The sequence below is a fragment of the Cyprinodon variegatus genome, unplaced genomic scaffold (assembly GCF_000732505.1).
Source record: "Cyprinodon variegatus isolate N-32 unplaced genomic scaffold, C_variegatus-1.0 Scaffold170, whole genome shotgun sequence".
In the NCBI taxonomy this organism is placed as follows: domain Eukaryota; kingdom Metazoa; phylum Chordata; class Actinopteri; order Cyprinodontiformes; family Cyprinodontidae; genus Cyprinodon; species Cyprinodon variegatus.
Genome location: NW_015150623.1, coordinates 981,057 through 1,007,965, shown reverse-complemented (window position 1 = coordinate 1,007,965; position 26,909 = coordinate 981,057). Strand labels below are relative to the sequence as shown.

The following is a 26,909-nucleotide window of genomic DNA, read 5'->3' as shown; positions in this document are numbered from 1 at the left end:
ACGAGCAGGTAGATCTGATGGATTTCTCCACATAAACAGAACAATGACCTTTATGTCAAGTTCGTTTTTCCATTTTAAACAGGTTATAATCAGAGCTTGATGTCATTTTTAAAGGGGGTTTAAAGTGTTCAACAAAGAAAAGGAAAAAAGTCAAAAGATTCTCTCTTCATCCCATTGAGGATGTTTTTGTTTGTCCAAGTTGAACTGAAAGGGAAAATCTCATTAGAGCTGTGAGTGCACATTGTTCCCATTACAACGTACTAATGCTCAGAGAGTCTGTGGCCTCAAGGATGAAGAGAAGAAGAAATGCATTAAGAAGGAAAAGTGTGGGGGACATTTTGATCTGCAAAACATCTATATTCTCTGAGGTCATGCAGCTCCACGTTCACTGATCCTGTTACGCTCACATGGACCCCTGACACAAACAAAATGGGCTGTTAACCTTTGGTTTATCTCTCTGTGGCTTTGCACATCTGCTAATATATATAAGGACAGGGTTTCTTTCCAGCATTCTGGGTGTGTATTAATATTTCATTGCTTAAATGGACTCAGTCAGAGTTTATTGTTATAGAGAAGACCTTTGCAGGGCACTCCTTCTGTAACAGGAGAGCCATTTTTCTTATTTTGGAGGACAATCAGTGTTAAATCTGACAAGTAAAAAGTGAGGAAAGGTTGAAAAGTTTCTTTAAACACTGCGAAGCTGGAGAAAAAAAACAAAAAAACAAGTCTAGTGCTATCAAATGCAGAACTCGAATTTCACAGATGACATGAAAACTAGAGTTAATGGGAGGAAAGATGAGCAGACCATGATGACCCTGAATGTCAGGGTTTAGGACAGGAGAATAAATGTTGTTTGTTTTTGCGGGGGACACAGTTTGAGGGAAAATAGGAACCAACTGGAGACGCTTGAAGGTTTTCTCTGGGCAGGAAACAGCAGCTTCTGTCTGCCTGATGCCTATTTTCCGAAGGCCAATTAATTGCTGAAATGCAGCCTAAACTCTGTATGCTTCCACCTATGGAGCATGATGTGTTATTGGAGGAAACACCAACAGTAGCTGGAGAGACGCAATACCAGATGAGGGAAAAGGAAAAATGTGAAGCTAGGAGAACTACAGACATTTTCTCAAACTGGTAAATTAGCTTTCCTGTCTCTAGTGTTTTAGCTAAATGTGGTAAATAAACATTTCCTCATGATGTTTTTCAGTGTTTTTACCTAAAACCCCATTAGATGTGAACAGGTGCTACAACTTGAGAGAGGTGCAGAAAAAAAGCATTAATTTTGGACATCATTCCCCACATGAATGCATGAATCTGGTGCAGAGCTGGAGATCTCCACACTGTTGAGTCTTTGTTGCGTTGAGCTCTACAACTGACAACTGTATCTACAACCTTTTTTTAACTGCTGTTCAACTTTATACTCCTTGCTGTTCCCAACAGGTTCAAAAGGTGTAAATAAAAGCATGTATTCCCATTTTTGATGTCAGACCTTCCTTCTGCAGATATCAGCTAAATGCTACTATGAAGCTAGTTACAACAACTCAAACTTGACATCATATAAAATTTGCTTTTGAACAATTTGCTGTTTTAGGTAAAGGTAACGCAGTAATGATACCAGTTTATCATTGTAAACTAACAATGCTATAGTGGTTTGAAGTGTCAGAGATAGTGAACATAAACACAACAAATTTCTATTTTGTTGATAACGCAATTCTTTCTCTGGAAGCATAAAAAAATCATCATCACTTAAATGCAGGAATTGAACCTTTACAGTGAATAAAACCGTAGGTTGGTGCGATTTTCATACACATTGTTTATTTCAACCTTAAGAAAACTGGTTACGATTTAAGATCAGGCCAGTGCGCTTCTAAAAAGGCACGTATGTTTTGAATTAGTTCCCACTGATATCCACTCAGAGCAATACACGTCCATCGTGACTGACTGACTAACCTACATTCAGCCCAGATGCAAATCCATTGGAATGGCAGTTGAGCTGACTTTATTTACATGACAAATACTGGCCCCAGACTTTCTTCCCAGTCCACGGATGAGTGGGGGGTGGGGTTAGGACATTTCATAAAGATGCACAGTGTACCATCATTTGACAGCTCTCTGATAGAGCTGTATGCAAACCCGGTGTGGTGGCAGAGATAAAGGGATAAAGAAGAGGCCTCTGTCTACTGCAGGAAATACAATAAGATGACATCCGGGCTCTCTGCTGTGACGGGCTCTATGGGTGCAAATATTTCCACTGATGTTTCGTTGTATTCGTCAAAAAAAGTAATAAGAAATGCAACTTAATGTTGTCAAATGCATGACGTGTATCTTTTAGTCCCTATACATGTTCCCATGTTTTTTTCTGGTCAGCATGGAAGCAGGAACTGATTCACAAATGTGGAAATGGCCCCAATCATTGAAAATATAAGAGGTCCACATTTAAATGGATCTTTTGTTTTGCAAAATAAGGGCTGGGTGTAAGCAGGATTTTCCTCCTTCATTTAGCCTTTATTTATCCAGAAAAATTAGCGACAGAAATATTGTTGGGTTTTAAGACAACATCCAAATGAAGTCAAATTAGTTATTTGCACCGAAGAAGCTTAAGTGTAAAGATGAGATCACCTGAGGCTGACTCAAGTTGTAACAGGTGTTGTGACATTAATGCTGTTGCAGTGGGGGGTGCGCTAGTGCTGCCATAATGAACACAGAAGAGAGGGAGAGAAAAGGTGTTTATTTAGATCAGGTACTGGGAACTTCTGTCCTTGAGGGGTGGAGTCCTGATACTTTAACTGTAGATATGTCTCTGCTCAATCGCACCAGAATCTAATATTAAGAGCCGAAGGAGTCAAACAAAGATGGCTGTGACTACCTCCCTTACAGGCTTGATGGAATAACTGTAAGAAGTGAGATGTGGAGCTGGCCAAAAAGAAGCTTAAGCCAACATTAAATGGTTCTTTTTTCCCCCATTATTTTTGCTATTTTGATTTATTGTACTATAAAGCATCATTGCAGTTCTAGCAAAAAGGGATTCAGAAACATTTACCAAAACACCACATTTAAGTTCCAGCCTGATAGTCTACATGAGGAAGCTTAAATTGCATATCAGGAAATAAAACTAAAGGAGGTTGAGTCAAGCAAACCTTTGGCTCTGATCTTCCAAGGTTGGATAAAATTTTCCCTAAACAGAAAACTGCAATGAAAAGCTTTTTATACAGATTGAAACTTGTGTTTACTGCCTGGGTTCTGTGTATGCACATGGTATTAAGTTCTTCACTGACTTAAGAGACTGCGTCTACAGCCTTTGCTGCACATTAGTTGCAATGACATGTATTTGAATGTCGCAGAAAAGAGCAAAACATGCTTTGTTGATAAAACTGTAATGATAATCCAAGTCAATTTTGTGAAAATAATAATGTAGTCCAATTATTCTGAGTCTATAACATCAGACCTGCCTTCATGAACATCCATCATTTAAAACATTTTCAGAAAATTCATATTCGCTTCAGCTTTCTATCTAAAGTCACTAAATTCACACTGGAAAGAAAAAAGCTGCCTTAGCAAAAAAAAAAAAAAAAGCCTTTTTGTTGTTTCTGAGCCTTACTTGATGAATTACAAGCATTTGGACTCCCCATGTTGGGCCGTCTTGGTAACTGTAACTCTGGAAGGCTCTTGGCTCAGAGCTAATTAACTGTGACTTTCAGTCTCATCGCCCACCGACTCAAAACCCTCCTCCCTCAATGACTCCAAGACTCTCAGCCAAACAACACAGTTGAAACAAGAAAGATGATATCTGTGTTTCAATGTTTGTTTGAGGTGTTTTTGACAGTTGAGGCAGAGTTTGAAGACAATAAAACCACTTCTCAGTAACTTTACGGCCCCTAAAATACCAGTTGGGAATATTTACCACTTTGCATTTTCCAGCCTGGACATGGCCAGAACTTTAAAACTTTCTATCTGAAATTAACTATTAAAAAAAAACAAGTTTTATTTAAAGGCTGGTTTGACTTTCTTTTTTTTGTGTGTTATATTTTTTTAACTTTTTTAAACTAACTGTAAAATATATCCTTAATTTTTCAACGGTAATAATATTTCTGTACATTTATGTTCTGTTCTTCATAATTTGTATTTACATTGCTTATCATAATAATTGATGGTCGAATTTGATAATTTTCAAGTTAAAAGCCTGAACTGACAAGGCTATTCCTTACAAACTCAAACCACAAAATCAGGTATGGCTGCTGTAGACATACAGTCACCAAACACAGTAAACTATTTATTTGCAGGTCTCATGCCTTGAATCTTCATAAATCTGTTCACAATCACAGGACTGTAAAACATCCCTGGGTAAATGTATCTCTGCAGTGTTTATATGCATACAGTCCTGCCTGCTGGGGCCAAAAAGTAGTTTTTCTGCCATGCCTATGAAACAGTTAAATGGGAAATGATGTCATTTCCAGACCTCACTACAGGTTTTTGAGGTAGATGGAATGCATTTATATATGAAATGGTTTATTAATTTTTCCTATTTGGCTCTTCTTTAAAGAATTTCTACTTCAAAACTTTTCGTGTATTTGGTCTGTACTTTTACAGCAACAGCGATGTCCTTGAAGGACATTTTTCTATTTGACCTTTACTAAGTTATTACTGTATATGCACAAAAAAAAGTACCCTGGACAGAATAAAAACAAGCTGTACCAAAAATGGACATAAGAGGTAGATTTTGACCCAAAAAAAAAAAATAGCAGTTCAAGATTCCTCTGTAAGAATCGAGTGCAGGTCTCCATCCTCCTTGGGAAAGTTGGGAGTAGAGCCGTGCTCCAAAATCAACTGGTGTCAGATGAAATGATTGATGAAATGTTAGCTCCCTCCTGAATTCTTACCTTTGGAGATTTTCTTACCCTAATGAGACCTGGAACTCCATGGAGGAACAGAACATTTATTCTGAATGACTGGGAACGACTGAGGTTCTCCTAGGAAGTTCTGGACAGGGATGTTATGGGTTTTTCCATAACCGCAAAACAGATGGACAGGACCATGAATCTAAACAGTAAGACACTAAATCAGATATCTACTATATTTTACCCCAAAAGGCATCTTGACTTGCATAAAATTAGCAGCCAAACATCAGAATAGAGAAGTTTACTGTGCTGTCAGAGGATGTATTACAATAAAAACATGGTTACAATATGTATGACAGCAGGGATGGCTGGTTGGTTAGTGTCTTCCTAACATAATAGGGTTATCAACATAAAAGCAGTTTCCTGTTTTCACTACACTGCCACAATAGATATTTTTGAAAGGTTAAAGCAGAGGATGAATCAATTTGGAGAGTGAGGGATCCCCTTTAAGGCAGGAGGTCTTTGTTGTACTTTTTCATAACTTTCATCTAATCTTAATTCTGGTCAACAGATGATTGTTTTTGCAATTTTAACCAATTAATCAAACTTGGTTGTCTTTAGGATTTCAACAATATTTTACTAAGAAAATAATCCTTTCCTGCTTTTTGTTGTCTTTATTGATACACTTACAGAGATAAATAGAGATATTGGGTCAAGGTGGCCCATAGAATAACAAGGGGCTCTGCTATAAGTGATAAGATTAATTGAAGAGAACGTATAGTGACTTTGTGTTTACAGAGAGACGTCATTCGCTGCTGATTTTGGTGTAACTGTAGAGCATTCATTAAAAAACAATATCCCCCTGAGCCTGACTCAGATAAATTTGCTGATAGAAAAATGAGGACCAGATGGAGGTTGAAAAAAAAGAAAGAGGGATCAGAGCTGGAAAACCTGGCTGATGGAGGAAAAGACAAAGGGTGTGGGGTTATGAGGGATATGGTGGAGCTATGGCACAACCACAGATATTCCTCCATATCTTCTCCACTTGGTTGTTAAAGTGATCTTGATGCGCTGTTTGAGTTTAATATGACTTCCATTGGACACACGTGACAGGCAGGTTGACAGGCAGGACAAATGAATGGATATTTTCTCTCCACAGCAGCTATTTTTACAGGTTCTCTGACAACAATAAACTTTCAACAGCTCATAAACTGTGGGCAGTTTTGGGTCAAATACGGAACCACAATACAGTCAAAATTCTGTCTTAGTTTTCAATCTGGCCCCACTTTATAGCCTAGAAAACAATGTACCCAGTACACGCCTTCAAACTAAAATGAAACAAGTTTCATCACTTGACTTGTTTCCCAGAAGAAACCTAAAATTCTGCGACACAGGAAGGGAACATGCAGAAAATAAAAACGTTTTAAGACTAAGGGGTTAGGACTCGCTGATGCAGGCTTGTAATGCAATAAAATCCTCTTGTAGTAGGCAAAAAATCTTGGAAATTACATTGCAACAAAGGAAAATTTAGGTAGAGCTTTAGGGATAGCATCGAAAATTATTTGCTAAAAAATAAATGATTGAAAAACTACAACACACAGGAGTCTAACAATGCAGAATCTCTTAGGTTTGCTTTGTGCACATTAACACAGCACAACGCACAATTCTACTTATAAGCCAAGATACAAAGGAGATTTTATTGGCTTTAAACAACTTCATTGCATGAATCATGCAAATGAGTATTCATACAATATGTATAATACAGCATTTACACAATCACTGCTTGATAAAATAACTGAATGATAACTTATGCTACACTATGCAAGGACTCTGTCTACACTCATGAAGATAGGCAAAGCTAGATGTATGTTGGATGTTTGAACTGAGTGTGTAATTGACTGATTTATTCACCTAGTTTTTTTGTTTTGTTTTACCATTTAGGGTAAATTATTAAACTAATAGGTTTTACTCACCGACAGTCATTTGATCCTTGAACATTTTTTAAAAAGGGACATAATGACAACCAGGCCAGTAATACATTTTATAATGATGCAGTTAAACACTGGAATCTACACCTCTCATCTCAAAGTACATGCAGTGTCAAAAACACATAGTTTAATAATGTGACAACCTCCTTCAATCAAATGTGCTTTTGGTACACAAGATTAGACGCTCATTTGTTACGACAAACATGCCAAGATAGATAAAAGGTGTTAAAAAGGACTAAACATTTTGTGTGAAAAACAGCATTTAGCGTTTTTTTTTTTACTTCTGATTTTGGAAAATGAATCATTCATAACAAACTCATGAATCAGTTGAAAACATCTTAGTTTGGGAATATTTCTGGTTTCATTAACAAGAAAAAATCATGTTGATACAGATATACTAAGCCTTATTTATACTATTAAAAAAATCTGTGCATAAATATTCCTTGTCTAGTTTAGAAAAACAACAAAATATTTGTTGAAATTTCAGTATGAAAAAATTGTTTGAGATGACCATATAATGTTTGAAATAGGGCTGGGCAATTAATTTAAATTGCAATCTATCGCAATTTAACAAAATGCAATTTTCACATTAATGAAGCACAAATTTTTAATCACACTATATTTAACGAGAGTAAGACACTAAATTTCTCCCTCCAGCCCTTTAGGTGGTGATTAAAAATTTGAAGTGGGGTTTTTCACCACACAGAAAGGTAGAGAGTTGCAGCTAGTACACAGATCCATGCATGCAAGTACAAGTAAACACTTTTACACACAATAGTTACAGTACAGTCCTGTAACAATGGACTTTGAGTAAGCAAGCTTTCAAAAACCTAAAGCCTGTGGTGAAATATCTACAAGTCTGGGGTTATTCAGTGCAAAGGAAAATCAAAATAAAGTTGCAATTTTGGTTAAAAATAATCACAATTTAGATTTTTGGCTGAATCGTTCAGACCTAGTTTGAAAGCTCAGTATTATCCAGAGTAGTGGATGTAGGATTTTCTTACCAAGCAGAGAGTAATCGGTCCAGTACAGCAGATCTCTGTGGATTTGTCAACAGGACAACTCCATTAGGGGAAACTCAGCCATAGGGTCTAAAACTTTCGTAAATAAAAACTTAGTGATATGAATATTTCCTGCCTCTTTGAGTTAAAATTAAAATAACCAAAGTACATTTTTTTTTTTTTTTTTTACAATCACTGACATCAGGATGGTGTTCGGAAACTGTAAAGAAAGAAATATGTCTGATTTGCAAAACTGTGGTAAAAAAGATGAGATGATCTCAAGTTAAAGTACAGAAAGAGTGAAGAATGTGATTCTTTAAGAGTTCATCTATAGAAAACATATATCCCCCTATCAGTGTAATAACAGGGTTATAAACATCAGGATGGATCCAAGGAAAGCAGAGCAAGCATTTACTGTAGATCCAGCATTGTCCTGCTTCAAAGCCTCCTAACCTTCTTTTCATTGGGGAGTTTCTTCTTATTCTAGAATGCTACTGCCTGCTTTCGCAGTCACAGTTTTGGCTGTAGAGATGGTGAAGGGGAAGCTACCACTGCCGGCCGCAGGCCATCTGTCAGTGGGCCAACAGCAGAGACAGCGACTTGTTGAAAAATGCTCAGTTACTCATGAGATCAATTCTGGTGTATGCTCATACCACTGGGCTTCTCCAACCAATAGCTTGGAAGGATGAAGATAGTTTATGATGCAGGAGGTCTTTTTTTTTTACTTTAAGTTCATATTTAATTTATTAATTTAAGAAAACCTAAGAGAACTTTTAAGAAGGCTGTTCTTGTATCTAAACTTTCATCAGTACGATTCGAGTTTAGTCAGCTAAAACCACTTCCTATTAAACTCTGTACTTCAGATCTTTCACTCTATGGACCAGTCTCCTACAGAACAAACACTTTCTGTCTGCACGTCTGACCGGACCTCTTTAAACATCTCAGATTTCGTAGAAAAGTAAAGGATAGAGCTCACATGCATATTTTACATTTCCCAAATTCCTCCTTAATTAAGGACGTCTGTGGGAAATGTGTACAAGATTTTTCTCTCACATGTTTCAAGTCAGAACAAAACATTTTACAACTATGTTCACAGAACCCTACAACGTTATTGAAGCCCTGGGTAACGACATGTACAAAAAATCCTTAGAATACCTACTTGGCGTGGAAATTATGTCAGTTACAAATTAAGGAATACTTTTCGACAAAGTCACTGGAGACCAAGGTTGAGTAGCGAGAACCAATAATCGATCCAAACCCATTCTAATGTTGTCATTAATTTTTTTTATTATTTTTTTATTTTGGTTCCCTATTCTGATGCTCAGTCTGCAGAATGGAAATGGAAGCTGGCTAATATCAGCTAAAAAGAATCTGCAGGAGTGTGTGCACAGCTAAACGTTTATGCTGCTGCATTCAAAAGTGTGGCTTAAATTAAATCATATAAATGACCAGATGGCTATCTGTAACACTGGCTATGGGATTATACTAAGCAAAGGAGCCCTCGGCTAACATAGCTGAACACCCCTTGACTCAGGGGATGAGACATATCCTACTTGTGACACAACAACTCGCATCTCTACTGCGACCCACTGTTGAAGACGACACGTCTTCTGTTACAGTTCTCAGAGTTGGGGCACAGAGACTGATCAACTAACCAGCTCAAATACCCTCTTAAGTTAAGGTGGTGATGACTGAGAGAGAGTGGGAATGGGCTCTATGCACAGCTCCACTACTTCCTGAATTTAAGGCAGCTCCTTTGTTTCCTGTCTTTCATTACTGGACGAACTGATTAATCCAGGTGTGTCTGGCCAGTTACTTAGGTCATACACACCTGGATTAATCAGTGCATCCAATCATGAAAGACAGGAAACAAAGGAGCTGCATTAAATTCAGGAAGTAGTGGAGCTGTGCATAGAGCCTATTAGACCACATTTAGACTGGAGAAGCTTGATAATCATCTGAAGGCAGACAGACCTCTGGTAACTCTGAATGGACTTAAATCTTGTAGCCCCCTGCTGTAGGAGCACAGGCTTGTTCTAAGTTAATCAGTTAACATCAAAGTGACTGAATGATGGCTGTGGTCAGATAAGACTTGCGCTAATCTCGCTGACCAGCCTCAACACAGTCAAGCACTGAGGTGGAAACAGCGGCTGGCTAGCTCAAGTGTTAAGTCACCCGTCCTGCAAACAGGAATCCTGGGTTTGTATCTGGAGGGAATGAGCCAGGGTGGATCCTTAGGCCATTGCGCGTGGAATCTAGAGGGTAGCTCAAGCCCCACTCCCACTCTGGCTCCCTGAAGACCCTTAACCCCATACTGCTCCCCGGGCGTCGCACCATGGCATCCCACTGCATGGGCTGCATGGATGGGTTAAATGCAGAGTTTGGTCGCTCTGTACTTGTGACAGTGTAATGACAATAAAACGCTGTCTATTTTTGTGCTACAGAAGAAAGATTTCAATGCATCATAGGATGACTGATGATCAAACGTTGAACAATAACCTTCTTTTTTCAATCAGAACACAGTTTAGTCTTCGTGCATGACTATGACCCAAAACATTTAATGACAATAAAATGAGTAAAAAGCACCGACTTGCTTCTTCAGCCTCCAGATTCCAAAGAAAAATTGTTTAAGGAGTAGAAGCATTTAGCTGCCAAGAAACAGAAAATACTCCCTGAGATCCATCTTATCACAATGTTTGGAAAAAAAGTTTCCTTCTCCATTTCTGTCATATTTTACTTAAGGATTAAATTATTTAACAGTAGGTTAGACTGTAGTTTTTTTCTGAATATTAAGGATCTATTCTTTAAAATGAAACTACAGCAGAAACAATATTCCATCAATGATCAGTCGTCTAAATACTTAAGTCATAATAGCAAATTCTAAAGTTGTTAGAAATGTATTTGTTTTAATTTAAGGTTTACAAATACCTGATTACCTGGGATTTAAACTACTTAAATTTAAGTTCTGCATATTTGCTTTATTCTGCTGAGAAATTCAGTGAGAGGGATTGCATTCAAGTCAATGAGTCGATGCAATCAACTGGTTTTCCTTAGATAGAAACTTTTAATCAATTTAACTGTATGATCTGGTGAACTGTAAAGTGCCTTAAGATGACATGTGTTGTGAATTGGCGATATATAAATAAACTGAATTGAATTGAAGATAGGATTTTAACTGCTCCCTCACTCACATCTTCAACAAAAAAAACTTTTTACAACCCTGCTGTCTCCATGGGAGGACTGGGGGCTAAATCTAATTTAAGGTAGATAAGCAACAATCTGATGAGAAGAAAGTATTGGTACTTCAAGCCAGTTCTATACTGAATACAGGATTCCAAAGCAGTTTATTAGGAATTCCAAGAGTTTCTAACTCGGCTGCCTCCCTGCAGAGTCCTGAGGGGGTCCTGAAACCAAAACAGACAGACAGGCCACATTTTTCTCAGTCTGTTTTTCTCCGTCACAGAAACATGAGGAGAATGGTACCGACAAGCTGAAACAAAAACATGTGGAACTGAATAACGACGGAACATGTATGTCTGTGTGAACAAAAGATGGGCCATGTGGTACAGATCAAGTCAGAGAATACGGAGTGAAAAGTGTGTGTGTGTGTGCGAACGCCTCGTCAGGAATCTGAAGAGGAAAAGAAGGAGGCCACCAGTCGACGCCACAGCTGGTTACAATCACAGCAGCAAAAGATGTCACACACACATACACACACACTCATTCTGCCATTGTAGTGAGGACCACGTGTTGACTCCCATTGACTTCTGTTGATTTTAAGTCATTTTCAACCTTTTCTATACCCTAACCCTAAAACTAATCCCAACCATTACCAATGCATACTTCACCCTAACCCTAACCAATTGACACCTTAGCCCTAAACCTAACCATTAGCAAAATAGCACGTGAGGCAAAAATGTCCTCACTTTGCAACAACTGGTCCTCAATTTGATGGTGAAATTGGAAAAATGGTCCTCACTCTGAGGGCTAGACAGGTACACACACACAAACACATACATACAGATCTGCTTGCCTACAGGCTTATTTCACTGTTTGATTGTAGAAAACTGAAACTAATGCTAAGGAACCTGGATGCAGTTTGGTGAGGAATCCAGCATTTACCCGTAAAACTCACCTAGAAACAAACCAAAAGAAAAACCTCAACTATTTGCTTACAGAATAACTTTAAAAAGTGTTTAAAATTCATTTAAAGCTGTTTAAATATTAGATTTATGTTTTTTTTTTTAAATAATACATCCTTTGTTCATCTAAATCTCTTTAACCTCAAATAAAACTTGTTAATTTAGTCTAGAAGGTTTTTATTAAGATATTTCTTTTTTTTTTTTTTTTAGACATTTACATTTTTAAAATAAAAATAATGGCTTCTGTTCATTATTTAGTATAAGAACTTAAATAACCAGTTGGAAATGGATGGAGTCTGATCCTCAACTCAGATCAAAAGACTTTAGGCTTTTGTGAAGTAGTGAATTAAACAGATGACAGCTACCCAAAGGCTAATGAAAACAATAAGTCTGAGCAGTTCCTCAGTTTCTCCTAAACATCCAAAAGGGCTGCTTTAATAACTCTGGGGCCTCTTCTTTACCTGCAGATTTATGATTGGTTGGTTAAAAGGGTCGTCTGAGACCCATTAAGGGTGATTAGTTGTCAATAGTTAACTACAATAACACTAAAACATAATAAAGTTAAATAAATTGTTTTTTTTTTAAATTGATGCAAACCTTTGCCACTTTATTGCCACCAGGAAAACCAAAAAACATAGAACAATATAATTTTTAGATGGTTACTTGAAGGTAATATTGATGCCTGCTGTTGTAGAAACTTGAAATACAGAGTTTAGTTTCCCTGGTTGGCAGGGACAGGAGTCTAAGCAGAGACTCCCAGACTTCCCTCTCCACAGACACCTCCTCCAGCTCTGCTGGGAAAAGCACTTCCAGGCCAGCCGAGAGACATAGTCCTTCCAGCATGTCCTGGATCATCCCTTAGGCCTCCTCCGGTTGGGATGTGCCTGAAACACCACTGAACTAATACATCCAGGGCCTGTCTATAAAAGTTGTCCAAACCACTTCAGCTGACTCCTTTCCATGTGGAGGAGAAGCAGCTCTACTCTGACCCTCTTCTGGAAGGCCGAGCTCCTCACCCTATCTCTAAGGGAGTGCCCAGCCACCCAGTGGAGAAAGCATTTCGGCCACTTGTATCCTAAATCTTGTTCTTTCAGTCATGGTCAAGATGTCATGACTGTAGGTGAGGGTATGAAGGTAGACTGACCAGTAAATCGAGAGATTTCCTTTTTTGCTTAGCTCTTTACCACAACAGTTACATAAAGGTTATGAACAGGACCAGGCAGCCCTGTCGGAGCCCAACATGCACTGGGAACAAGTCTGTCTTAATTCTGGCAACTGCTGTGTTTTTACAGAGACCAGATGGCCCCTAGTAAAGGGCCCCAACTCCATACTCCTGAAGCATGCACCACATGGCACCATGAGGGACATGGTTGAATGCCTTCTCCAGGTGGACAAAACACATGTTGACTGGTTGGGTAAACTCCCAAGCACCCTCGAAAACGCTGCAGAGAATGTAGAGCTGGTTCACTGTTCCACGGGCAGGACAAAAAAAACACACTGCTCTTCCTTAGCTTAGATTTGACAATCAACTGGACTCTCCTCTCCAGGACACTGGCATAGGCCTTCCCAGGGAGGCTGAGAAGTGTGATCCCTCTATAATTAAAACACACCCTCTGGTCCCCCCTTTTATGCAGGGGAACCACCAGCCTGGTCTGCCAATCCAGGAGCACTGTCTCAGACCTCAATGGGATGTTGAAGAGGCGTGTCAGCTACAACAGCCTGACAACATCCAGAGCTCTAAGGTACTCAGGGTGGATTGCATCCACCCCTGATGATTTGCCATCATGGAGCTTTTTGACCACTTCAGCGACTTCAGCCTCGGGGATGAACAAATCCAGCCCACGCAGCCATCTCTTCTTCCATCACGGAAGGCATGTCACTGGATTATTTAGAAAGTGTTTCTTCCACCATCCACAATGTCCTCTTTTAAGGTCCACTCTCACTGAAAACAGCGTTAGCAAAGCACTGATATCCTCTCTGGAGACACTAGATGTTTTGCCAGAATTGCTTTCAGGCCAACTGATAATCTTTCTCCATGGCCTCCCAAAACTCCTCCCAGGCCAGTGTTTTTGCCACGGGGCATTGGGAAGCTTGGCCTCACGTCACCTGCTTGCTACATCAGGAGTCCCACAAGCCAAACAGGCTCGGTAAGACTCCTTCTTTAGCTTGACGCCACCCCTTACTACCGGTGTCCACCACTGGGTTCAGTGATTGCCGCCACAACAAGCACCTCAGACCTAATGGCCACAGCTCAGGGCGGCCGCATCGCCAATGGAAGCAGAGAACATGGTTAACTTAGTCTCCACGTTTCCAGCTTACCCTGGAATCTGATATATATAAATTAATCATTATCATTATTGTTATTATTATCATATTAATTTTATCATTATCTGTTTTTTGATATTTATAGCTCTTCTTATTAAGTTAGAAAATTACAAAACGCAAATAGATAAGCATCTTAATGCAGAAATATTATACTATGTATCAATTACCATCATATGATGTAATAATAGTAAGACATAACAGGTCACTGCTTATGAGGCTGGGGGTTCACAGAGAGTTACATCCAGGAATAGTAATTGAAAGTTGAAAGAAAGGAAAAATGTGACAGAAAATGGTGCAAAAATAACAGAGATAACCACAGCCTGAGGAAAATAGTGAACCAAAGTTTGATACTTTGAGAAAAAAAAAAAAACTTTAGCTCTTCAGTTATAGTCTTATTTATGGTGACATACCAATAAACACCAAGATAATGCAATGTGATGTCCAAAATACCTTTTGCTGTTAAATGGTAACTGCAGCGGTACCATGAGCTCTTCAAGATGCATAATACAAAAAAGTTTTTAGGGTTGTTAGTGCTACACACCTTAGCTAGGACAGGCAGGAGTACATCAAAGCTGGGACAGCCTTAAATGTCTTACATTTGAATGATAAGAATAGAGGTGATGATGTTTTTTTTCTTAGTGATTTCTGTGGTCATTTTTTGTTGCAGCTGTGTTTGTGTTAAAGTGCTCTAGAAAAAAAATAAGAGTAGTAGTAGGATTACGAGACTGTATACAGAAGCTTACAGAAACTCAGATAAGCCTCTGTAGATAACATGTAATAGTTGTTCAATGGAGGCACCTACCTGTCTGTAGTAAAAGTTGGGGAGTTACCCTTTACTGGACTTTTATCAGTGCAGACGCTCTGTAATCAAGTGATGTATTTGCATCTTTTTTATGTGATACATATAAAAACCAATGACTTAATCCGTAAACCAGACTGAACACAGACAGATACCTTCATAGTTCAGTTTCCCTACACTTTTTAAATTATTTTGAAACGATACAGTACTCCATTAAATGTTTACATTTAATGATAATGTCCCTGTTAATTTGCATTTCATTGCTACATGACTTGAAAAGTAAAGCAACAACGCAGCACTAAAGCTTTGGTTTAATTCAGCAAATAATCAGTTATTACTTCACTTTGAGGCAACTACAAAGATAATACTTATCATATCTTTACCAGTACAGCTTAAGCCAAAGGAAGCTGAGAAACACCCATATTTATTTTTAAATGTAGTAATTTCTCTGTAGCATCTCTAAAAAAATTATTGATATAATTTAAAAAACATAATGTAGCAACTTCAGGCTTCCTGGATGGGAAGCAAAACGTCTTCAAACTTGGAAAACAAAGTCCAGTGGTTTGTTTAACTTTTTTGGAATGACTATGACTGAGAATCTTCACCGGCATAAATAAAAAGTTCCCATATTTTACTACATTTTAAAATAAAAAAATATTAACAATGAGGCACCAGAGCATGTTTTTACTGTTTGTGCAGGAAAACTCATTCAAAAATGTCCTTATTCAGGCCTCCTCTGGATTTCCACGCCCCGTCCACCCGAAGGCCGCACCCTCACAACCCGTAACCATGACAATAAGTCAGAGTACATAAAGATACTGGCTAGGAGCAGAGAATAATACACAAGATAAAGGCTGTAGCTTAATCAATGCGCTGCTTCCCTGATTCCCCTTATTACATCATAAGGGGAATGCTTTTTAGACAGAGCATTTTGAGCTCCCATTAGCTAAGATAGAGTGGAAAAGGGATTTTTCATTTGTGAATCTCATAAACAGGCTTTAGGACACATATGACTCTTACAAAATGTTTGGAAAGTAAATTTAGCATAATATAACGCATAAAAAGGTTAATCAGACATGAGCAGCTGACAGAGTAAAGCTTGTTGCAATAACAATCTCTTTCTATGCTGCATCTCTTAAATTTGACAGTTTGATCCGTATATTAGCTTAACTCAGTGATTACCTATTTTGCTCAACAGATGTACAAACTGCAAGAAGTACTTAATAACACTACTTTGCTTTTCTATTATGGAACTTAACTAGTTAGAAGCAAAGAGAATCGTTTAAAAATTTTTAAAAATTAACGATAAAACTGATCAAACTTTAGCTATAAAAGATGAAGAAGTTCTAACACACATTTAGTTCCATCAGACATGTAATGTGCGTGTATGTTTGCAGCCCTTCCCTTTGGTTTACCACCATCCAATTCACCAAATCTTTCCCTCTAATTTTCCCTTTTTTTTTCCAGTGGCTGCTTTCCAAAAGAGAGGGAAAAAAAGAGGGAAAAAATTCCCAGTCAGGATCGAGATTGGTTGTCTGTGATGAATTGATTGGATAATTTCAACCATACGGGAGCATTCAAACGTCATTAAAGCAACAACATGGCGTTTGTCAAAGGTTAGTCTGCCTGATGCGTGCCAAATACAGAGAACAAGGATGGCTTTGTGTTTGTTTTGCTGTGTTAAGCGTTTAGTCAGGTTTGTTCATTAATCCATGAGTGTAAAATTGTGTATGTTTTTGTATCTATTCTTTTTTTTTTGATAGACTATAGTTAAATTACAGGAGAATGTTATAAAACTCACTGTGATAATCTACTAAAAATTGGTCAAATGACAACAAAACCTCAATTGCAGCATTGAGGTTTTGTTGTCATTTTGTTGTCTTAATCAACAAAAGGAACAAGGTTGGTTTCACTCACATTTACTGACAATGTAGAAGGAAAAAAAAAAACCTGAGTTGGGGATTTATGGACCCCAAGTGGCGATAAATTAGATTGCAACAAAAGAGCTTCTGATTTCTAAAACCCATTTGCATAAAGTTACAGTTTTATATAACAAAAATAACTTTGATGCTCTTCTGTCCTTTATTATTACTGGATCTACTACATTACACTTATATATTTTGAGCTTAAAATTTATCCTCCTAGTTAAATATCACAATATTACAAACATACACTTCCCTTTTGAGTACTTGCTCTGTCTAAACACATGTTCCTGGAGTTCACCACCTTAAATCATCTAATTCAAACATTGCTTCCAGGGATTTTACATGTGACAATCCCCGGAAGAGAACAAAGAGGGCTCGGTCTGTATGTATTGTCTTTAATAAATGGGAGACAGTAAGCTTAATGTTTTCTGATAGATTATCTGTTGAGAACATCAATTGAAACTCAGCATACCAAATGTTTCTTACAGAATGTCTTACATGGCATCATGTCTTTCACAATACCAGCATCGGGTTGCAGTTTGAAGACAGGTAACAGGTCCATTGCTTTCACTTTCTCTGCCTGCGTTGAGATGATTATCAGTTGTGTAACCAGCTATCAGTTGTGTAACCAGTAGGCTTTCATGGGAGATGCCTACATAGAGCAGTTCAGTGAAGGCATGGTTGACTGATAAGGAGCTGTCACCAGGTAAACTTGATGAGGAAGATAAAACTACGTTGGCGATTTCATGTAAGAACTGATTTTCTTAGATGAATCCAACATGTTTCACATTTAGGGTTAAAACTTCCCTTTAAACATTAGCCCAAAGACCCAACAGAAAATTGGAAGAGCTAGTATAAACTCAGTCATAGTCAAAGAACCAATAAGGAGCCACAGCTACCTTCTTTTATAATACGCTCATAGGTATTGAGTAAATCCTGACAATGTTGCACTGGGTTCCCAAACTGCAGCCCAACAATTCAAGGTCTCAGTGATCTTGAGCAGAAGCCATTAGAGGTATCAGGTCAACTTACATAGATTTGCCTCTGCTGGTAACGTTGGAAGAGGTTGTGCATGATGGCGCCATCATGAAGGTCCTCAAGCGTCGCCATGTCTTCCACCCCTCTGACACTGCTGTGGTGCATGGGCTGCACCTTCTGTCTGGTGAGGGCATTCTGTTTGTAAGTGTACACCTGGGTCAGAACAGACAGAACAGAGGTGAGATTCAGAGACAGAAGTGCTAAAAGGAACTTAAGGTTTAGTAAATGTTTTTTTTTTTTAACTTAAATGTCAAAATGAAAACACCTTAAACATTTCTCATTTTTTCTGTATTCTGGGAACAAAGCATCCTTCAAATATAAAATTGGATCTCATCAAACCTTAACCTTCTATGCTTGAACTTCCATAGTGTAAATATGGATTTTAGACAATTCAGTGACACATATCTCAATGGATAAGTTAAATAATGTAAACTATGCACTTGAAAACAATTTCTATTTCAATAGTTAAGAGGAAAAGTGGTCTACTTGTGTGCAAGAGTGGCTCTTTGTCTTTGGTGGGAGCAGGCCACTCTTTTACTGGTTAAAATTAGAAAAAGGAACTAAGTTGGACATAAAATGGTAATGCAAAGGTGTTAAATGGCAAAGGCAAAGAATAACCTAGAGTGTTTAAGAGGACCCCTAAATGCAAAGGACAGGATTAGGATTACTTGATGGAGTTTACATTATGTGTTTGCAGGTTGTCAGCCTACATACACAGCTACAATCAATGGAAATGTAATGTTGTTTAATGGTTCTATAAAGTATCCGCTGTGTCTGATAACCTTAGCAGAACCATTTAGATAGCCTGTCATCTGTGGGATGCAGAACACAGTCTGAACAGAAACATTAAGATAATATTAAAGTTTTAAGGCCACATTGGCCAGACAGCTTGCGAAGTGTACCTAAATAACATTACTGGTGATATAAATCTGCTATCAGAACTTAAAGCCAATATCCACTTTTCATGTATTTAAACCCAAGACAGATTAGTTTTTAGTGTTTGGAAACATTTTTGTTTGCATGTTTTTTTTTCTGGTTGTCAGCAGCTAAGGAAAAACACAAAAGAAAGTCACAAAGAGAAGCTAAAGCACCGTCCTCCTTCCATTGGTTACAGCGATTCTCTTTGCATCTCTTGTTTCATGTCTCCTTCAACAGAGGTGACATCTGGTGGGCAGCGTAGATAAATTTGATCCTGAGCTTGTCAGGAGCATGAGCCTAAGGTGAACGCTGCCAGAAAGAGGCTGCTACCTATTTAGGTTAAGAAAAAAGTAAGCCTTTACAAGTCTAGAGAAAGCATTTGTCCACACAGAAGAAATAATTCACACGGAAATAAGTTATTTTATTTTCAAAACTATATGGTTCTGATAATGACAGTCATTTACTTTTACTTTTCTTTTACTTTTCTCCCTTGTATTTCAAATCAATAATTACAAAAAATGGATATAGGTTTATGACAGATATGGCTTCTTCAGCTCTTCAGTTTGAAACTAGGTGTTGACTTGATCAAATCATTTTTTTAGCTGCAGCAGTCCTGGAAATCAGGCGACTGGAAGCCCCAAACTTTGAGAGAAATCTCGTTCTCTGTTTTTGAGACGAGAAGGACACTTTCAGCAGAGAACAGGAAGGTCTAACAGACATGAGGGATGACTTTAAAAATAATTGAATTTGAAAATCTCCACTTTAAGATCAGGATCCATGTTTTAGAGTTTCTATACTCCAGTTAAGGATTAATCAATTACTAAATCAGTAAGTGATTATTTCAATATTCGATTATCACGATTGATCCCATTAATTGCTTCAGCTGTACTCAAAATGTAATTAAATAATACAAATTAAAGTATACATGTTGTTACTTATTTTTTTAAGGAGATTTGTACCAGATAAAACTGGGAAATAAAAATAAAACTGGAAATAAAAAATTTAAACCAATAAATTTCCCATAGTATTGTCGTTTTTACATCTTTAACAAGAATTAACCAGGACTTGTTTTATTTCTAACTGAAGGTTTGGACACACTGAGGGGATGGTCAGATTTATTGTGATAAAGGCTGGTTTAAGACGAATTGCTAATAAATCCAATGCAACATACATCTTCTGGAATAAAAGCAGTAGAGTTAACCAGCACAAAGTGAACTGGGAGTCTGTAGTCGCTGTAAGACCAGCTGTGGTTGACCAGTTCTCAGGGAATCCTCTGAAAACAAGCCGGTCTCTGTCTGAGGAGTCAATCGCATCTGACCCCAATCACACCCCCTCCCCTCATTGCACATTAACAGGAGAAATGCCCTCCAGCTTCCTGTCAACCTTCATTTCTCACATTCCTCCTGCAGTGACGCTTTAGTGAGAAACAGACCGTCACTGAAGCATTTCTCCAGAAGCTAAATGTGGGGATCACAAGCCGTCATCCCGTCATGTCTGACAGCGGTTTCATACAGAAAACCAGCAATGCATGACAAAAACAACTAAACTAACTGAAAGGATGGATAATGCCTTCCTGGGTCTAATCAGGTTGGAACTCCTTTTAAGTGAGCACAATGTTTACATTCACTCCAAGGAGACGCTGTTACAACAACTTTACAGACTTGTTATACCTGTTTAGTGTCCTTGCACACAGCAAATGTCACAGGTCCTGAAGTTCAAAGATGTAAAGTGCTTCAGAGCTATAAAATTAAAACTTCACTTTGCAGTGACCAATATGTAAAGGAATCTGTAAAACTCCTACAAACGGCCCCAAGCATTACACAGTCCTCATCCTCATCCAGGTATTAAAGCCTGGCCCCAGCAGGCCTCCAGTGAAGCACAGGTTGCCCTCAGATTTTCACTTAATCACGTTTCTATATTTAGCTCATTTGTCTATTTAGAGAGGCGAAGAGGGTCCGTACCTCAGATNATGTTTTGGCTTCTATTGTGTCTTAACCTAGTCTCTGGCCACACCAGTTAGTAAATCCTACTGGTTTTCAAACTAAACACCATTAACCAAGATAGGATGCCTGTATTTTAGATCCAACTCCTCAGGCAAAAAGAATGCAGCAGCAGGCACAGAGTCAAGTTGGTGAGCAGGTGTGATCCACAGTCGCTGCCTTTATAACGGCAGGCATACACATGGTAAACCTATAATAATACAATATACAGTGTGAATGACTGAGGTATGGGGAGCTGGGGATATATGGAAGAACCATTTAGCTGTTTTATTTCTCTGGATAGTTCTTATCTGAATGCAACAGGGTCCCTCCACTTTATTTGTGTCAAAATGACTCAGATTTATAGAGTTCTCTGTCCCCCATAAATGTAGATTCAACTCATTTAAGTGTGATGAAGCGTTGAGCCACTAAATGGATTGAAAGAATGAAAAAGAAAGTAAAATTGTAAAAAAAAAAAAAAAAGAAAGTTCTAAAAACACTGAACACACTTCTCTTACTCTAAACAAAAACGTAAGAGAGTTTCATGCGGATCCTTTGCCTGAAACTCTTTCATTTGTGTTAGTATGAGGGAAGCTAAAAGTGACTGATTGTTTCAGTTACATTTAAAAACCAGCTTATATTTCATGCTGATAATCAGTGTGTCAGAGAGACAGAATGAAACTCCTCATCAGAGTTATTTGAGGGGAAACTGAGCCCCTTCAACCCCTTTTCCTGCCCCTCACTCTCAGTCAGAAAGGTCAACAGGTAACCCTCAACTGCCTGGAGCTTCGCCTCGCTCCCCTTCCTATGATCATCAAAAGCAGCAGCTGCTCTTTGAATTACCATTCATCTGCTGCTGCATTGTCCTGCAGTCAGCCGGGGAGGAGGAGACTGTCTGCACCGTCGAAAACAGTGAAACCTGAGGAAGACGAGGAGAACCCTGCAACCAAAACATGTCACCTGTGACAGAAGAGCTACAAAAGGCTGTGACTTTGGCGACATGGTGCGAGGGTCTAACCTCACTTGTTTACAGTTATTTCCAAGTTTTTAAGTGCAATGGCTTTTTTTTTTTATTGATGTCAGTTTTAATCTACCAGGACAGTCCTATTAAAATACTTTAATACAATTTGGGTAGAAAAAAATCTGAATAAAAAATATTTAAAAATAAAACCAAACAATAAAAATCCCCAACAGAATCAGGTTAAAAGCTTAATCGCTGCTTCACTTAAGATTCAGATGGAAGTGTTGTTGACTTGTTTCCTCTTTTGATGTCCGTGTGAGTACCTCCAAACCTGCACCAGTAAGAAAAAAAGCTCTAATTCTGGTAAAGGGTTTGCTGAAGTCTGGCCTATAAACTTCTAACTTGATCAGAATAAATTTCTGCATTATAGTTGGTACACATCTGATGTTTAGGTGTTTTAGGAGCTCAAAAGTTCTTATTTCTTCATAAATTAAAGAACATATGGTTTAATTTGGGCTGCTCAGTGATGCAGTGGGTAGCACATTCTTGCCTTGCAGCAAGAATGCTCTGGGTTCGATTCCCAGCCTGGGGTCTTTCTGCATGGAGTTTGCATGTTCTCTCCGAGCATGCGTGGTTTCTCGCTGGGTATTACAGCTTCCTCCCAGAGTTATAGAAATAAAAATACATTACTGTTAGGTTGATAGGTTCTCTAGATTCTCCTTAAGTGTGAGTGTGTGTGTGCTTTGTTGTTTGTCTCTGTGTTGCCCTGTGATGGACTGGCGACCTGTCCAGGGTGTACCCCACCTCTCGCCCGCAGACAGCTGGAGATAGGACCCCTCGCAAACACCGAAGGGATCAAGCGTGACAGAAAACGGATGGATGAGTTTAATTAATGAAAATGCATGCCACAGCAGCGCTGGTTTTGAACAGAGACTGATGGCTCTGAACTATCCATTTGCTGGGACTTCAGAGTGTAAACTTGGGGATCATTAACTGCAGCAGCCAGCAGGTCTAACAGACTCCCTGAGATAAGAATGCCTTAATCGGACGGTAATTCTTCGGGACAATACCTCAGCTCAACATGAGCCTAAATCCTTCAGCGAGCACATTTGCAGGCCGGCCGGCTGCTGCTGGCCAACTGCACAGGAAGTCTTTGTTAAAGCTGTCAGCAACAGAGGCGATGAGGAGAGTAAATCCTCCTAAACTGCTCCTGAAGATTACTGTTTGTTGGTGTGAATCCCGACACAATGGTTAACCTGACACAAAACCTGAAACCTTAAACTGTGTTTAAACAGAAACAGATCAAACTGATTGGGTTACATTCAGTTTACTTACAGTGTGATAGTTCACAGCACAAAAAATATCCAAATTATCTCTAATTAAAGGAAACTTATTAGATCAAATTAACTTCAATACATACAACTTCCACTGAAAACTGGAGAATGTAAAATAATTGAACCAACTTACTGACTTAAACAGGGTTTACATGGAGTCCGTCCATCTGAGCTTAAACAGGCAAATTCAAAATGACACATCGCAGTACATCGAACATTTATTAAACTCACTGAAGTTAATGAGGATTTTGAGAATTTAAGCATTGCAAAGCTCCCATTGCCTCAGTTTTAATTTTCAGACTAACTATATAGATCATCTTTTTGTTTAGATTCTGCTTTATGCACATTAATGAAATTTGATCAAATCATACAGGCAGACTGATTAAATTTTTCAATCTATCTGATTGCATTCAGAAATTGACTAAATAGTATGCTTTTTTAATAGAATAAGATGTCAATTTATTGCCAAGTGATATTATTTAGGAACTAGTCTTTCCATCCTCTTCACATTTTATACTTCACACCTTAGGTCACAAAGGCTTTCAGAAAATATAACACAAATAAACTAAACTGAAATATACCTTTATGAAAAGCTCAATAATTCATCAAAAATAATTAATCAAAATATGTTTTATCTGCTGATAAATATCAATTACATGGACATCTATAGGCCTAGAATGGAAAATTAGGTTATGATCCAAGAATTTCTGTCGGTTGTCAGAATATCCACAACATAAAAATTTTTAAATCTTATAATAAGAATGTTAATTAAAACTTCTAAAAGTTGTGATTAAAAGCTGTGAACTGGTAAAATAATCTAAACCTGATATAAAAATAGCAAGAAATATATGCAAAAAAATTAATTTTATATGAAAAAAAAACTTTTTTTTCCCCTGTCAATCTGCTCAATCCAGAGCTCCTCAAGTGGAACATTTTGTTTCACCTAATTTAGTTTCATAAAAAATCTTTAAGGAACCTTTGCCAATCCGAATATTTATTGATTAATCGAAAAAATAATCAACAGATTAATAGATTTGCAAAATAATCGTTAGCTCCAGCCCTACTTTTAATTGAAGAAATTAAACAGAAAACATGACGTTTGGATTTTATTACTGACCGGTGTCTGTTGAGTTTATGAGTAAATAACACAAAGTTTATTTCAATATACTGGAGCTCCTCCTGCTCTCGGCCTGAGCCCATTAGTTTTGTTAATGAACATCATCAGGTTAACAGTTTATCCAATTCTGCATCAAATCCATATCTAATATCTTCTTTATGATTTCACATACCCAAAACATGCATGAAAGGTAAATCTCTGACCCCAACTCCATATGTCCTTCACCTTCCCTTCTAGATCCACTGTTTTGAAAACACTGATCAAAGACATGAGGCAGAACCAGACAAGCTTAAAGGGATTTTCAGCATCTTGAGCTGATCCTAAATTATAGAAGAGATGGTTTTAAGCCTCTCCTTGTCTCCAAGTTTTGGGAAAGATACATTTTTACTTACATGATGGTAAAACTGCAGGGAAATGACAAAAGTGTGTTTTATAAAAAAAAGTCCAAGACCAAAGTAATCAGATTAACCTACGTGGAATCTAGCAAAACCAATAAAAATAGTGGAAGCATGATGTGGAACGGCAGGAGCTCTGGGTCTTGTGACAGGCTGCTTTCTGACTTTTACACGTTAGTCGAAGTAAATCAAGTTAGCCTCATGGTTCTGTTCCCACTTCTTAAATATGTTAATTCTTAAAGAAGGTCAAACACCATCAGTAGTTTGATTTTAGGCCAACATTTTTAAAGACAAAGAAAGTGTCTGTGGGGAACCTGCAGTTCAGGCCAAAGAGGAGACAGAACTGATCACTGATCTCTCTTTAATAAGAGGGTCACACTAACAAAACTATGGAAAAACAGCGACCTGAGGCACACAATGCTTAAATTAGCTACCAATGTTTCCAAATACTTTAAATTAGATCCTGAACAAATGACAGATATATCTTCTAACCTCTAGATGATCCCCTTAAAGTGTACTTATTTCACTTTGTTCTGTTCCAATGAGTTGTTCGAAAGCTGATGTGGTACTTTACTACAATGAATACTTCACTGTACTTAAACTCAGAAAATTCTGATCTGAATGTAATCCTTCAAAAAAGCATATGAGAAAGAGCAACATCCTTATTCAGTTGTAGATAAAGTGAAAAGAAAAAAAGCAAAAAAAAACTGCAGGGAGGTGGAAAAGATCCAATTAGACAGAAACAAATTCACTTTTCTTCTACTAATCATGAATCGTGAAAAGTCTTAATTATCAGCAGCAGTAGAGGATAAATGCTGTAAAATCCCTCAGATATAATCACTTATTAATCATATAAATACTACGTTGAGCCTCTAGAAGTAAAGATCTGATTGGGAAATAAATTGATTAAAAAAGTTCATAGATGTGTTGAGACCAGAACAGGTCAGATAGGTGCAATAAATATCAACAGCATCATTTTTTCCAAGTTTTAATCTCTGGAAAATTGAAAAAAAAAAATAGAAATATCCTGTCCAGGGGTGCCGTGCAACTGGTCTTTGCATTTGTTACTTCAAGGCTGGACCACTGTACTTCTTTACTAACAGGAAGTGCACAAACTGTAGTTAGCTGATCAAAAATACTGCAGCCAAAGTTCTGATAAAAATAAAAAGAAGATCATATCCTCTCCTATCTTAACTCCACTTCGTTGGCTTCCTGTTAAAACCAGAATAGAATTTAAAATCCTCCTTCTCCGCTATAGGTCTAAATAATCAAGCCCCATCTTATATCAGGGATCTGATCATTTTTTATGCTCCTAACAGAGCACTTCACTCTCAATCTGCAGGTTTATGAGTGGTTCCTAGAATTTCTAAAAGTAGAATGGGAGGCAGATCTTTTAGTTATCAGGCTCCTCTCCTGTGGAACCAACTACCATTTTTAGTCCATGAGGCAGACACCCTGTCTACTTTTAAGGGTAGGCTTAAAACTTTCCTTTTTGATAAAGCCTATAGTTATAGTGGCTCAGGTTATCCTGAGCTATCTCTATGCTGAGCTCTAAGCCCCATTTACACTACCCTTTTGAAACCGTGCCAAGAATGTCTCAACAATAACACAAATAACCATTGAGTGTAAATGGTACGCAGAACTGAACCGGACCACCGCAGACACAACCGAACCACAATAACATGGTACTAGTTCATCAGTAGGTCTCGGCACGGTTCAGTTCTGCCTCGGTTATTAGATAACAAAGAGCGCATGTGCAGACCGCATCATCTAGTCAGCCTCTATAATAATGAAACTTCAGACATTCATAAAAACTTCCTTCATGTGCCGCCATGTTGATTTGCTTGCTTACCTCTAGAGAGCAGTAGTACCGTAGATCATCACTAGGAGGCGAGGAACCACACTACCATGGTGTGTAAACGCTCTTAAGGAATAGAGCTCAGCACTGTTAACTGATCCAAGCTCGGCAAAGATCGGTTTTCAGAGGGTAGTGTGAAAGAGGTTACAGTTATGCTGCTATAGGCTTAGACTGCTGGAGGACATAGGGACCTCTTTTTATCATTCTGTTTCATTCTATCTTCTCCCTTTCTGCAGAATTTGTAACGTTCTTCTCATAACTTTCTGTTCTCTCTGCTTTTTCTCGTCATAGTAACTG

The 26,909-nt window shown here is 38.1% G+C and overlaps 1 protein-coding gene across 1 annotated transcript in view; it reads right to left on the bottom strand.

Annotated features, from left to right (window-relative positions):
* myo10 (myosin X) overlaps positions 1-26,909 on the bottom strand; it is a 117,454-nt gene that overhangs the window by 50,922 nt on the left and 39,623 nt on the right. The window contains exon 3 of the mRNA XM_015378323.1: positions 18,045-18,203. Within this exon, the coding sequence (XP_015233809.1) occupies positions 18,045-18,203 (159 nt within the window). The remainder of the gene's footprint in view (positions 1-18,044; positions 18,204-26,909) is intronic.